This window comes from Cydia strobilella, chromosome 16, assembly GCF_947568885.1.
Source record: "Cydia strobilella chromosome 16, ilCydStro3.1, whole genome shotgun sequence".
Classification (NCBI taxonomy): domain Eukaryota; kingdom Metazoa; phylum Arthropoda; class Insecta; order Lepidoptera; family Tortricidae; genus Cydia; species Cydia strobilella.
In genome coordinates, this window is record NC_086056.1 from 15,645,072 (window position 1) to 15,659,881 (window position 14,810).

General features: G+C 36.9%; 1 protein-coding gene across 1 annotated transcript; it reads right to left on the reverse strand.

Moving 5' to 3' along the window:
• Window positions 1–11,481: 11,481 nt before the first annotated feature.
• LOC134748202 (mitochondrial GTPase 1) lies at window positions 11,482–14,691 on the reverse strand. Its single transcript, XM_063682916.1, has 4 exons — window positions 14,059–14,691; window positions 13,299–13,507; window positions 12,561–12,748; window positions 11,482–12,280 (listed from the first exon to the last, which is right to left on the reverse strand). Exons 1-4 carry the CDS (start codon window positions 14,460–14,462, stop codon window positions 12,083–12,085), a joined length of 999 nt encoding a protein of 332 aa, XP_063538986.1. The 5' UTR covers window positions 14,463–14,691; the 3' UTR covers window positions 11,482–12,082.
• Between the last annotated feature and the right edge of the window lie 119 nt (window positions 14,692–14,810).

Below are 14,810 nucleotides of genomic sequence, written 5' to 3' on the forward strand. Positions count from 1 at the left end.
CCATGTCAATAACCAACTTGTACAGTCGCCATCAGATATGTGACGTCATGAGATAATATAATAAATGGAATGTCGGTTAGCACTCGGCCGATAATGTGGGTAGGGTTAAAGGCAGTCTCGCTCCGACCCTGCCACCGAACGGACGAGTGCATAACTGTGCATTCGAAACCAATATAGGATGTGTTTATTGTTGTTCCCCAAATATCTACCTAAGAGGCAGGACGTCACAGTGGCGACGAGTTACCAAATAAGTGAAAATCCTGTCTCAAAAATAAGAAAGAGGGATATAAATAGCAGCTTACTAACTAGTTGCACCACTAAAGCTATTTATTGCTAAATATATCGATGTAATAAATAAAGAACCCACGAGATGTACATAAACGTACACAAAAAGGTTATAGGAATTGTTAATTCGTTACCCAACTTTTACCGATAAATGTTAACGCCTTCAAAATAAACATTTAAATATTACAAACAAAGACCTGCCGTGTTTATTAGTTACGGAAGTAATCTACTTATATACCTAAACAATTCGTATTCGGTATGGGGCCAGGCTGCGGCGGCGCATCTGGACATCAAACCTATTGTGTAAATTATAATTGCCTATGCCAGCGGTTCTTAAACTTTGGTGACGGAACAGTTTTGAAAAGCGAAATATTTCGCTAAACACTTGAGAATGGCTTGGCTGGCCTATGCCTATCTTTCTAGTAAGTACTATTACACCTACCTAACAATAATAATTAGCCTTTCGGCTATGGCGAGACCCGAATCGGGCGTCTGCCATTGCGAAATCCTTATTTTCTAACTTCTGGGTTACTATTTAAATACACATTCTGACAAGAACAGATGGATGCAAATTTAATCTTTGTTCCACAAATTTTTAGCTATTGTAATAAAGGCGAAATTTTTGCAGTAGTTTATGGCTTACGACTAATAAGGTGGTTAGTATAGATGACCAGAAGGACGGAAAGGTTACATTAATACTACGGAAAGGGTAACGAATATACAATTCATTTTTGTTTTAAAAATATATAAATAGGTATGTACATGCATAAGGCCTATTTAGGGCGGAAAGTTCCATACTGATTAAAAATCATGGGTATCAATCAGTATAAGTGTGTACATCAATCTAGTCAGTATTTAACTAGAAACAAAAATATTGGAAATTTACTCCAATAAATAAAAATATAATATATCCTTGCGGCATGGTGCCGTAGATGATGCTGGCCGACAAAAAGTTATCAGTTTTATATTCTTCTCAATAAAAGGAAAGGAGAAGAATGACCCAAATAGCGCAGGTATGACTACCCACAAAGCAGTCTGAGCACATAAAAATTTTTGTAAGGTACACTTTTGGTATTTAAACTACAGTATGGTCGAGAAAAGAACTACTTTTGCGCTAATAGGATTACTATAAAGCATATTTCAACGTCTTATTTAGTCTGAATACTATTAAATGCTTTTGTCTGCGTAACGGTTGTTGATCCAGGTACAACTGTAGTATACATGGGACATATGAATGGGACAAGGGCAAGCGAATGATGACTGTAATATATTAGTAGCTCACGAATATGTGGTATTAACGACAACTGCTTCATAATAGTTCACATAATAGTTTTAACCAGAAGTTATCTAAATAAATAATAAGTGTACACTTTACAATGGACGTGTCTCATAATTGTAGTGTAGACTTTATTTAGCGTCAGACTTAATAAAACTCAACTGATCAGCTGCACAACATGTGCTATTTAGGTATCAATTTTAATTGTTTACCAAATCAGCACATTATTGCCTGAGTCTTGTTTCTAGAATGTAAAAAAGAAAAATAAGTAAACAAACTGATACGGTCGGTGAAATTTGTCGTTAAAGCAAGTAATTACCTATTCTCCATGGAAATACCTTTATGGTTGTTAATGTTGTGTTAAGATTGCACTGATCCTCCTGGGGCCCAGCCATACAAGGAAAAAGTCCGAAATTTGCTAATGAAATCTAAACCTTTAACCTCGTAAGACCCACCATATAGTTTTTAAATTTTTAATTTGAACTTTATTCTATAAGTAAATTGGAACGAATTTCGTTTGTTTTACAACGCTGTAAAACAAAAGAAACGCTACTCTATTTGTTTCATCAAAAGGTTCAAATTAGATTGCAATGAATATGTACATTTTAATGTACATTTAGACTCACGAGGATAATATAGGAAATAGGGTTAATTTTATTTTGTTTTAAAATAGAACAAAGCAAAGCAGATGCCACTCTGCTTCCATTGAACATTAGTGAAACGTGATGTCACAAAGTAGCAAAATGTCATGGTTACGGCGAGGGCTTGCATTGAATCCTGAACGAAGCGAGAAATTCTAAAATGGAATACTGAGCGTAGTGAGGGATTCAAGTGTTGACAACGCCAGTGAAAATAATTTTGCTACCATGTGACCCATACTGCTTTCCACTTTTCATTTGAGAAATAAAAAAAATAAAAATATAGTCTAAGGAGTAAATAGTAATAATAATAAAGCCCTTTTCCGAATAGATGAGGTAAAAATTTTAAATTTCATCGAACTTAAAAAGTAGGTACCTACTACATGTAGGACCGTGGGCCTTGGGAAGGTATGGTTATGCTTATAATAATTCTGCCACGCCAGCAGTTTGAAAACTCATGAAATGGTCTACCTTGTCCTCCTTAATTAAACGAGTTTTCAAATGCAACTACCGAGGTTATGGTACGCGGGGCAGGATTGCTAATGCTGACTGTGGTGTATTTAAAACAACTACACATTAACACAAAAGTACCTATAAATATTAAAACTAGCAAAGTCGAGTTTCATAGACTGAAAAGACAAAGCTATAAATGTACAGTTTATGCAATAGATGAGTTCCGTTTAGATAAATACAATTTGAGCGAAAACTTCGTAAGTGGAACATAAGCCCGGAAAAAATACCATCGGAGTGAAAAACTTCGCGAGTACTGCATGGGATATCGGCCCATGTAGTGAAATTGATAAGTTCTTCAACTATGTGACGATAATAGGGTTGGTGACTCATGTTGAATCTAAATCTAGTTTAATAGATAGAAAATGAACAATTTATGATTAAAAAAAAAAAAAATTAAATTTGAAAAATAATGGGAAGAGTCAAAAAACACCTCAGTTTCAAAATTTAAGTTTTTAAACATCCAAACAGAAAATATGGTATCATTTTATGTATGGCGCATAAATGCAATATTTCGCCGCTTGTTTTCCATACATCGAAACGGTTTCTAAGCAATAGCGACGTTACATCGTGACGTCACGACGTATTGCCATTTTGTTAGAAGCGTTTCGTCAGTAAAGTGCGGGTGCCAGACTTCGACCATAATTTGTGACTTGTATTGTATTGCTTATGGCAACGGGTCGCATAGACATTTGATTTTCAAAATAAACCTGATCGACTGATACCATTAATAAAAATTTGTCAAATACCCTATTATTAACGATAAGGAGTGATACTCTGCTAATTGTCACATAGACTCGTTGAATTTTAATGTATGTCTTGGGGTCCAATCCTATGTATGTGTGCCTACCTGTTCTGTTGTTAAAAACGTTAGATAACTTCGATAACTCGCTAAGTATGGAAACTCGGTAGTTAGAAGGTACTTACCTAACGCACATGTTCCGTGCTTAATTACGGATAGTATTACCAAAGACCTATGTAATTCCATATAAGATGAATAAAGTCCAAGGAAATACATGCCTCGGAAATCAAGAAAAATTGATTCTAGGCTAGATGGCGTTGACGGTTTCGCTTGTTATTTAACAATTTTAACACATATCTGTAAAAGAATATGGGTCAAAATCATATAAAAATAGTAAATACAAATAAAAAAATAATTTATCTGTATTTTTGGTATTATTATACATTTTCATTTTTAGTTTTAATCGTGTGTCGATAGATGGCAGTAAATTTACTGTGACTACAAAATTTACTATGACAGTAACCGTCTAGTCTATCCTAATATATATTCTCCTTGGTATTACAATGATGTCTTAGTTGTCCGCGTTATAACGAACAGGTCAACAGGATTGTAATAATGGTGCTGCCTTTCCCCTAAAAGATAAAAGGTGCCGGCATGTGATAAATGTGTCTGCAAAGACCAATTCCAAATGCAAAGCTGCACTAGGACTAAAAGAGTACCGATAAAAGTCGACGGGCCGACTAAATAAAAGTCCAAGAATGAATAAATTACCTAAAGCCAATCAGTTTTAGTGTCGAAAGAGCACGTAATTCTATAAATTGATAATCAGAGGTAAATAAATAGACGCTGGGTAAAAAGTAAATGCTGAAAAATAAATAAAAAAACAAAGTAAAAATCAGTGGCGTTGCGTGAAACCTTGCACGGCGAGAAAGCCACTGAGGTACTTTATATATGACTTGTTCCTAATAGTGAAAAACACACATACGTACATAATAACCGAGTTCGTAAAACAGACTGCCTAGCCATGGCGCTAATATCGGACAATTACCCAGACAGAGATGGGTTTTAATTAAGTATACGTATAAAAACATAAGCAAATAGGAACAATATTCGGATCAGACTTGATCTTGATTGCACCAAATTACAGTGTGCCTAGTTGAGGCAACAAAATAAAATAAAAATAGTGAATTGAGGTTGCTAGATTAACATTACAGTCGAGATACCGTATTTGAATATAATTGATGTCAATATTGTATCCAACAAGTATTATAATTATAGAACTAAATAATATGTCCAGTGCAATTTATAATAATAACGGTCAAATACATAATATGTAGGTTCATCATTATACCTAATTAATATAAATCTATTTATATATACCATTGTTTGTTTAAATAACATTATACCTGTACACAAGTAAAACTACACAGCTTGTTGTGGTATGTACGGTAAACGGTAGCAGTGTGACATTCCTACCTTACTTAACATTGGACCATTTATGCATATTATAAATTGCATCATATCTAGACATATATGTACTGTATTATCAAATATGCCAAGTAAAACTAAGGCAATCAGTTGTTGTACAGATACAAGATGTTATTGGAAAGCGACCTGTATGATATAATTTTATTGTAAACTCACGAAATAGGTATTAATTTGGTGAAACATGTATGTAGCTGGTATGCTAATGAAAATACCTAGAAATGTGTAGCCATTATAAGGCACTATGTAGTCATACTATAGGTTAATACTTGTAAGAGAAACCTCAGTTTTTATAAATTTGAATAAAAGAAAGTAGACTCAAAACTGCAAAAAAGGAGAAGGAGAAGGACTGACATTGTAAAATTAAAATAACAATAAGATAATACAATAAATGTATACAAAGGCGAACTTATTTCTTTATGAGATCTCTTCCAGCTAACCGCTAAGCAATTAAGAGAGATATATTGAATAGTTGTAAATATTCCAAGGTTTGATACTGTTGAAAAATGTTTATCGTTGAACTGTTGCAAAATGAATACATCAACAACTCGCCGAGTTTCTTTCGCCGGTTCTTCTCGGGTCTGAGTTTAACGCTGTTTTCCGAACCGGTAGTAGTATGTCAGAATTAGAATCTAAATTAACCTAGCAGTATAAGATAAACATAAATCATTATAAAAAGGAAGAGATGTGACGTCATGAGATAATATAATAAATGGAATGTCGGTTAGCACTCGGCCGATAATGTGGGTAGGGTTAAAGGCAGTCTCGCTCCGACCCTGCCACCGAACGGACGAGTGCATAACTGTGCATTCGAAACCAATATAGGATGTGTTTATTGTTGTTCCCCAAATATCTACCTAAGAGGCAGGACGTCACAAGATATATGGGAGCGGCCAAGGCGCTCACAAATATTTGAACACGCCTCTATTGTCAGGGCGTTAAGAAAGAAAGAAAAAGCATTTATTAGCACAACATAAGACTAAAACTAGAAATAATTACACAGGATGAAGTTGCGCTAAATGGTCCTTACTCAGCTTGGTGTCACGGTGTGAGCCAACATGGCACACTCCGCGACGCTGATTTTCAATAAGGCCCAGTCGATGGACTAGTGAACACAATGTAAAAAATAAATAAGAGAAAGCTTAAATACAAACAAATACAAATAACAATCAAATTACTTAATTAAGATTAGCCTATACCTAAGTCTTATGAATGTTCGTGTGTATGTATGTATGTAAGTGTGTATGCGATGCGATTTGTGTGTGAGTGACTGAGTGTGCACGGTTGCCTAAGTGTTGCATTTTTGCTTAGCCAGTATGAATTTACGGAGGTGAATTTTAAAGGTGGACACGGTTTTAGTGCGTGTTCAGATATTTTTGATCACCTCGGCCGCTCCGATATATCTGATGGCGACTGTAAATGCGTCATCCTTGTTGTTGTTTTATGCTCGCGGATTCAAGTTCAAATGATCAACACCTAAATTGCAATTTGAATATTTGTGCCATTTTCAACCAAAAGGGTACTTATTGTCGCTTGTCAGTAAGGCGCTATTTCCATATAGCTTCAATTAGAAATCAACCTTATCGACAACCGACAATGTCGTACCTTTTGGTTGAAAACGTCATTTTTGTTAAGGATATCAATTTTTGTTTGCTATTTGTCGCACCCAAAAAAGTAACGCACACATTGACATCATTGGTAGGTAAGTTGAAGGTCACGTACCTAAACTTTACGTGGAAGGTATGATGGTTCGTTTTACAAAGTTATTTATATTACGTTGGGTGGTAAAACAGTATACAGTCCGCCTGATTATAAGCGGTTATCGTAGCCTATGGGCGCCTGCAACTATAGATGTGTCACATATTGCCCCTTACAGGCCTTACAATTTCGCAGTCCAGAGGTGTTCTTAACATACCTAAACCACTATATAGCTTCTGCCCGCGTCGTCTGCGTGGAATGATGATGATGATGATTATAAAAACTCCTAATAATTAGGATAGTTTTTATAATCATCATCATATGTCCTTTCTCGGTCCTCAAACTATGTCCATAGGTACCAAATTTCATCTAAATCGGTTCAGCGGTTTAAGCGTGAAAAGGTAACAGACAGACATACACTTTCGCATTTATAGTATGAGTACTATGGATTGTATTCGTAAGCGTCAACACGTTATTACGTGTTTTTACAATTTTTTTGGCTTCAGGACTAATGAAAAAACATGCATAGGTATTATATGTTTCAATTATTTCTTCCTTGTTACATCTTTTTTACACAACACACGGTTTGGTGGTTACTATTGGGAATTATTTTTCCCAGTAGTTACCAGTTGTAAAAGGTGGAAAAAAAATCCCAGTAGTTACCACTGGTAACAACTTGGTGGTAACTAGCGGGAATAACCCCCAATTAGAACATAGCCGTTTGTATACTCATACTGTCCAGTATTTTAAAACTAGTTGGAATGATCGGTGTCGATGCCGCTCTTCTAGGTCTTCTGGTTCCGCTGGTTGAACTAATGGACGAACTCGAAATCACCAGGAACCGGTCATCGGGGAACGAGCTGATGCTTAACCAGGTATTTGCATTCAGGAGCTGAGAAGACTCAGTGTAATTCAAACTCAAGCTATTAAAAGATACTTCGTCCAGAATAGCACAAATACGTTCCGTTTTTTGAATGTCGCTCGGTATAGATGGGCTAGTAATACCGTATGTTGTTGTTGATATTGGATAACCTGTATTTGTGGAGTCTATAGAAAAGAGTTCACGCGTGGAGCTCCAAGATTCAGTGACCCACGGGCTATCTATAATGTCCAATGTGTCAGTAACTGAGTGATCGAATACATAAGAGCTGAGAGTAGCGTTTGAAACCGCGGAGGATTGAACGGTCATAAAATCTTTACTCGTTTGATTCGCCTTGTCCTGTTTAGGTAAGTAGGTGAACTTGCATCTGGTGTACGACATTACGCGGTGTGGATTCGAGACATCATTAGGATGGGGTAGATTTCTGTGGCTACGATTAGAAGCCAGCGATACGCTAAGATTGAGACGACGAAGCTGTGCAGATACGCAGCAGGATTCATTCTGAAATGGCTTCTACTGGCAATTGGTTCTCTTATGTAGTTCGGTAGGTATTAACATTCTTAGCATCGTCGCGGCTTATTAACCCTCATGTTTATTATATTTTTTTATATTTATCGTTGTGGTTTGATTGAAGTTTATTGACTGACGCTATACATATACTATTATACTCTTTGGACTGACGTTTTAAAATAAATTGTTTATGGTGTATGTACTTATGACAAATAGCATTTTTTGATACTTAAGGTATGGATGGTATAGAAAGGATGCCAATCTCTTATGGCAGAATTGTTGCAAAAGTGACCGCTTTCAGCTTAAAATAATAGTTCCTAATCTCTCCGGTGGCGCTAGGTAGGCTCTGAGACCAAAGAGTATTGTAATATATAGGAGACTCTATATCATGAACCATAGAGGTATAATAATGTAGAGATGAAAGGAGGGGAGGGGCAGCAAATAACCCGACCAAATTACGTAGGTTGTTTCTGGTATGTTGTCAGGAATGTTAAAACGTGTTTTTAATTTTGTCGCATTGCGTATGTTCTGTCCCTCACGGTCGCACATCTATATAAATACTAGGTGTATGGTCTAGGTACTTCAGTGTATGGTGGCGCCGCCTATTTACTGTGTTTTGCGGTCACTTTTTGATACATGAAGATTCATTTCCTTACCTCTACCTTCCATACTTAAGGGTCCTACTAATTACCAGTCCGCGACGATATCGGCCTGTCAGTTTTTCGGAACTGTCAAATTTTTTGTATGGGACGTTCACGGTCACGTTGGTTGTATGGGAGCCCCACTTAAATATTTATTTTATTCTGATTTTAGTATTTGTTGTTATAGCGGCAACAGAAATACATCATCTGTGAAAATTTCAACAGCCTGGTGACATACGGACAGACAGACAGCGGAGTCTTAGTAATAGAATCCTGTTTTTACCCTTTGGGTACGGAACCCTAAAAATTGAATTCGTGCACTAACCAAATCCTGTTAGAGTCGCGTGGCTGACCTAAAACAAATTATATGCAATAATTAAATCTTAAATCGAGCCATGGTTGAGCCCGGATTCATGACACTTCAACTTTCCGTAAAATTGTCCGAAGGTACCTAGGTAATTTCTACCTAGGTACCTACAATTACGTCATTGCAAGTAATAATTAGAGAGTCAATAGTTTCGTGAAGAAAAAAGTTGCACATCAAGAAACGTGACTTAATCACGTTTCTGGATCCACTGCTATGAGAGACTAGTACTATTAAAGACGGTTAATCTATATAATGTTGCGTTATATTGTTGCGCAATAATCATCATTATTGTAGATGCCACGTCTATTAAAATTTAAAATACAATTTGGTGAAGATACTAGATAGGTACGTAATATTCATTAGGAAACGTAATGATAATACCTACCTTTTTGTACTCACTTCCTCTACTAGATACTGTCCGCGCGCGAATTCCGTGCACGGCTGAGGAATGTTAGTAATGTTGGGCGTCATGACCGAGTAGTGTCATTTTGTACGTACGGGCGCGGCACACACCCTCCCACTTCCTCGACCTCCGAATGCACGGAATTGGCGCGCGGACAGTAACTGCCGCCTGCTCTTGCAGGACTGCAAACAAAACCGTGAGTATTAAGATTTATAACGAAGACTCGGGCCCTCGATTTGCAAATAGGGATGAAAATTTCGGAAAAAAGCAAATGTTTTTTCGGAAAATTTACAAAATATAGTTTTTTTCCAGTTCTATTCAGAAAAATTTAATACGTCACACACAATGCCACTGATGAGTGATGACAGTGTCCCATATACAAACACATTAGACATGCAACCTTAACCTATAGGTATATTTAAATTCCTAATTAAGTATATAAAAAAATTCATTGTTTTTTCGAAAGAAACTTTAAAAACACGAGCCGTATTGAAAATTTCCCGCAATTTTCCCGGTTTTTTCAACGCTATTTGCAAAGCACTTAGACCTCAGATAGGCCCTAAACGCCATGGTGAACACAATGAGAGATACAGCTAGTACTACACCTGTAGGTATCACACAGATAAACGTTGCAGTCCTTTATGGACTAAGCAATGATGAAATTCCACCACTTGACCATTAAGTCAAACGAGACGAAAAAATAACGTAAAATAGACATCTCACATATTGAATCTGTGCATCTTCCACAGAAATAAATATACCATAGAAGACGGAAATGGATCTACTCTGAATCCCGACCAAGCGTCGAGGTTGACCGTCGCTCTTTACAGTCTACACGCGTCAGTTGTTGCAGCCGGACGTCCGTGAAAACTTAAAATATACTTCGTTGCATGATAATTAACTGCAACAGCCCAAAAGTTGCAGCACCCAAAGGCAAGAACATATTTCCTATCACAGATAAGTAATTTTAAAATTATATTATGCGTAAATTTTGTATGAAAAAGTCGGCACGCTTGGTTTCAATACAAATCGTGGTATTTGCGTCAACACCATCTAAAGATTCCAAAGCAAGGATGACATGTTACGCTACTTTAATCGATTAGCATTCTTTATATTTTACTCGTCTTTGGTAGTGTTAATTATTCTGCGGCCGCAGCCGAAAAACCGTCACCTTCTTGACCATAGATTGGTACCTAAGTACATGACAACGAATGTTGTTGATTAACACGCTTTTATTAGGTCGACCTGTATGTAACTATGTAATGGAATCTAAGGTAAAAGTACATGACAACGAATGTCGTTGATTAACACGCTTTTATTAGGTCGACCTGTATGTAACTATGTAATGGAATCTAAGGTAAAAGTACATGACAACGAATGTTGTTGATTAACACGCTTTTATTAGGTCGACCTGTATGTAACTATGTAATGGAATCTAAGGTAAAAGTACATGACAACGAATGTTGTTGATTAACACGCTTTTATTAGGTCGACCTGTATGTAACTATGTAATGGAATCTAAGGTAACTAATTTAACCATCTTCCAAGGATCGTAGCGTCATGAAAGTTGGCAGCTGTATGTAGTTCTGATGACAATACATTAATATGGTACTGTCGAACTGATCTGATGATGGAGCCGGAAGATATGAACTGGAACTTCATGATGGAACATCGTATCATAGCAGTGTTTGGATTTGTTAGAAAAGTCTTGTAATGAACTTTGACCACGATAGGTTGCAAGGTCTGATGATGAAGCCGGAAGATAGGCACTGGCATTCCATGATGGAATATCGTATCATAGTCGTGTTTGCACTACGTGCATTTATAAAAGCGTGGTTTTTACATAAGTACTTTATCGTAACGATTAAGATTAACCAAGCATATATAATTAAATTAATCAGGCTACTACCGTTTGTTAACATATATGATTATGCACGTGTGGTAACATTAGCGATAAACTAAAACAACCAATATTAAAAGTAAATTACCTATATTTATGTACATTAAACTTACTCGGAAACATATGTAATGTTTAAATGTGACAACTACTTACACGAAATCTCTATGTACCTAATCCAATTTTATTTGAACACACGTTAAACAAAAATTGTATTAAAACGCGCTTTAAAAAAAACAGCATCACTAGCATCAGGCAAGAAACTTACTTTTTTCGAAAAATTGTAACATACTCTGATCTGAATAAAAGGTTTTCGAAAAACCCGTAAACCTCTTAGTCAAAAATTAAAAATTTGAAGCAGCTTAATTCAAATCTTTAGAACAAGAAGTGTCGCCGATAAGAAACAACTCTATCGTTCAATCCATAAGGTTCATTGAATCATTTTTGTATTACCTGCAAGGTCAATATTTAGCAGCGCACTGCTCATGTTAAAGTTGTAACACACTACCGCACCGCACCGCGACCTTGGTGAGTCGCACCCATAAGTGAGAGCGAGAAACAGATATCTCTTTCTCGGTCTCACTTACGGGTGGGGCACTCCGTGACCTTGGTGCGGTGCGGTAAATACGGCTATTAAAATTGCGGTGCGGTAGTGTGTTACGGCTATTAAAATCGATTATTTTGAAATCTTTCTAAACGATCTACTGAACAAAGTCTGGTTGCTCATTGCTCAAACCTCCACTCTAACTCCTACGCCATAAGGTCCTCTTTCTTCTTATAGTCTTTCAGCAGCTCGATGTCCAGAAGCGTCCTGCCGAGCTCCCCGGTGCGGAACGCCTTAATCATAGTCCGAGCGACCTCGAGGAAATCCGGCACGTCACGCATTGTGCCGTCGTAGTCCCGCGTTCGACGGATTCTGTTGAACTTCACTGCACCTGAGATTAGTACCTGTTGAATATGTTTTTTTTTAATTAATTTACATGTTAAACGAACATGTAAGGGGTCATCCATTAATTACATCATTACGTTTAGGGGGGAGGAGGTCAAGAAAATGTGACATGTTTTGACAAGTGGGGGGGGAGTCACAAACTTTGTATCGTCACTTTAACTTATTTAAATTATTTTATTCACTGTACAGTTAAATAGCAAGTTTTTGGAACGGTAATCGTTTTTAATCGTTTAATTTTCTTTCCTATTCTGTTTTGGGTTATAGTACTATAACACTGACCTTATTAATATCGTCACAGGGCTCCAGCAGTCCCATGTAGTCTACATAGCTGAAGCAGCCGTGCTTGTTGAGCCAGTACAGCAGGTAGTCGGCGATGGCTTCTTCACCTACCAGGTGATCTTGGAGATTGCCACACAGGGCCAGCTTTAAACCCATTTCTATGTCCGTCACTGAGGGCTCTAGGATGCCTGAAATGACAGAACAGATTCTATTAAATGGAACTGTAGAGTAGATTATTGAGTGGGGCAAATCTTACAGAAGACTAAAAGCTATAATTACTACAACCACTTCTAATTAGGGCTATCATACGCACTTGCAGCATGTATCCAACTATCTAGTTCCTGTATGAGTGTTGTGTAATGTAGTGTAATTATTGTAATTAAGGCCTAGACTGGCAAGCAAGAAAGAGATAGTGTATTATAGAGAAACAGTATGATTTGTGAATTCTCTAGTTGTATTTTACATATTATTAATGCTTGGGAGGGGTCACAGATTGCGCTAGGCGTTTTCTTTGACTTATCCAAAGCATTCGACTGTGTACATCACGACACCCTGATCAGGAAACTACGCCACTATGGAGTTAGAGGTCTAGAACTTAAGCTTCTGGAATCATACTTAAGTGATATAACTCAGAAGGCGACACACACACAATAGGGAACCATTTGGCCTACTCTGTACAGTGTTTAAGAAAAAAGCATTGAAATGTATTGTATATTTCAGGATATTATTGTGACTCACCAGGAGTGTCCAACATGAATATATTAGGATTATTGTTGATCCTTATCTTCATCAAGACGCTGCGGGTGACTCCGGCCACCGCACCGACAGGCAACGCATGCCCGATGCCCATGTTCCTTGAGCGCAGCATGTTGATCAAGGATGATTTACCCACGTTTGGGACCCCGATGATCATTACATTGTAGTCGGACTCTTCGCTTCGGTTGTACCTAATAAACAATATTATTCAGTTATGAAGATTAAAGGTATGTTAGAAATACCTATAAAGATTTCGTTTCTGTAGTTTTACCCTTATGTAGTCATCAGTTTGGTCAAAGGCATGCATATAAGAAATTACAATCAAACGAGAAGTTTTGGAAAGCTAAGATTTTAAATTTTGAAATATAAAATCACTGAAACTTGCACTGATAATGTTGCATTCACAAAGTCTCTGTAAGTACAACTTTGAGAAACAAAATTAATATTTCAAACTACTTACGAAAAACATATTTTACTAAGAAAGGCTATGTTTTACAATAAATTATGTTTTGCCTCCTCCTTTTTGGTATGGACGGCTAAGGAATGGAATGCGCTCCTGCCATCTGTATTCCCTGATTAATATGACATCTTTATCTTTAAACACGAGTGTATAGGCTTTTACTGAGCCGGTGAGCTTCATCTTAGGCCCTGTCATCACTTTCCATCAGGTGTGACTAACTGACTAGGGCCAATCACCAATCAGTTAATAAAAATATATATATATATATATATATAGAATTACCTATTTGAATCTTTGATGAGATCAACCATCAGCGGCCTTAAGGTCTTCAAACCGCGACAACTTTGGTCTTTACTGTTTGTAAACACTATATTTTGCACTCCCTCTTCTGCCTTCAGCTGCTCCTTTATTCTGGGTATTAATGAACTTACAGTCAAGTCTTTCTTATTAAGAACTAGTATGTGAGGCTTAGCACCCGTTAAAGTATTCGTAAATATAGGATTCCGGCCTGTAAAGGGTATCCTTGCGTCGTGAACTTCAATCACACAATCGACCGACTTTAACTTCCTCTGCATTTGTTTCAAGCCCTTGTTCATATGCCCCGGGAACCAGCGGAGGAGGTCCTTGCTCACGAAAGGGCATTTTTTGCGAAAATTGTACGCTGCGGGGTTGAATTTTGTTGCCATTTCGATTTGTTTTGATTTTGAGGTTATGTGGATTTGAACACTGGAATCAAGTAATCATTACCGAAACACAGCACGACATGAACTTAGTATACTGTTTAAGATTATGTTAGCTAATTACGTAATTTTAAACATGTACACTGTTCGTAAATGGTAAAAATATCGCGAAAATCGTGCCAAAAATTTAAGAAGTTCATTCATATGTATTTGACATTGACAATCAGCTGTTTCCGAGGGGTTGATCGGAAACTTATCAGAATTGGACTACAGTGAACGTTCGAAATCAACCTCGTTATTTTCATTCGGATTATTTTAAACCACCTTATTTTTTGATTTGAAACATTAAAACAA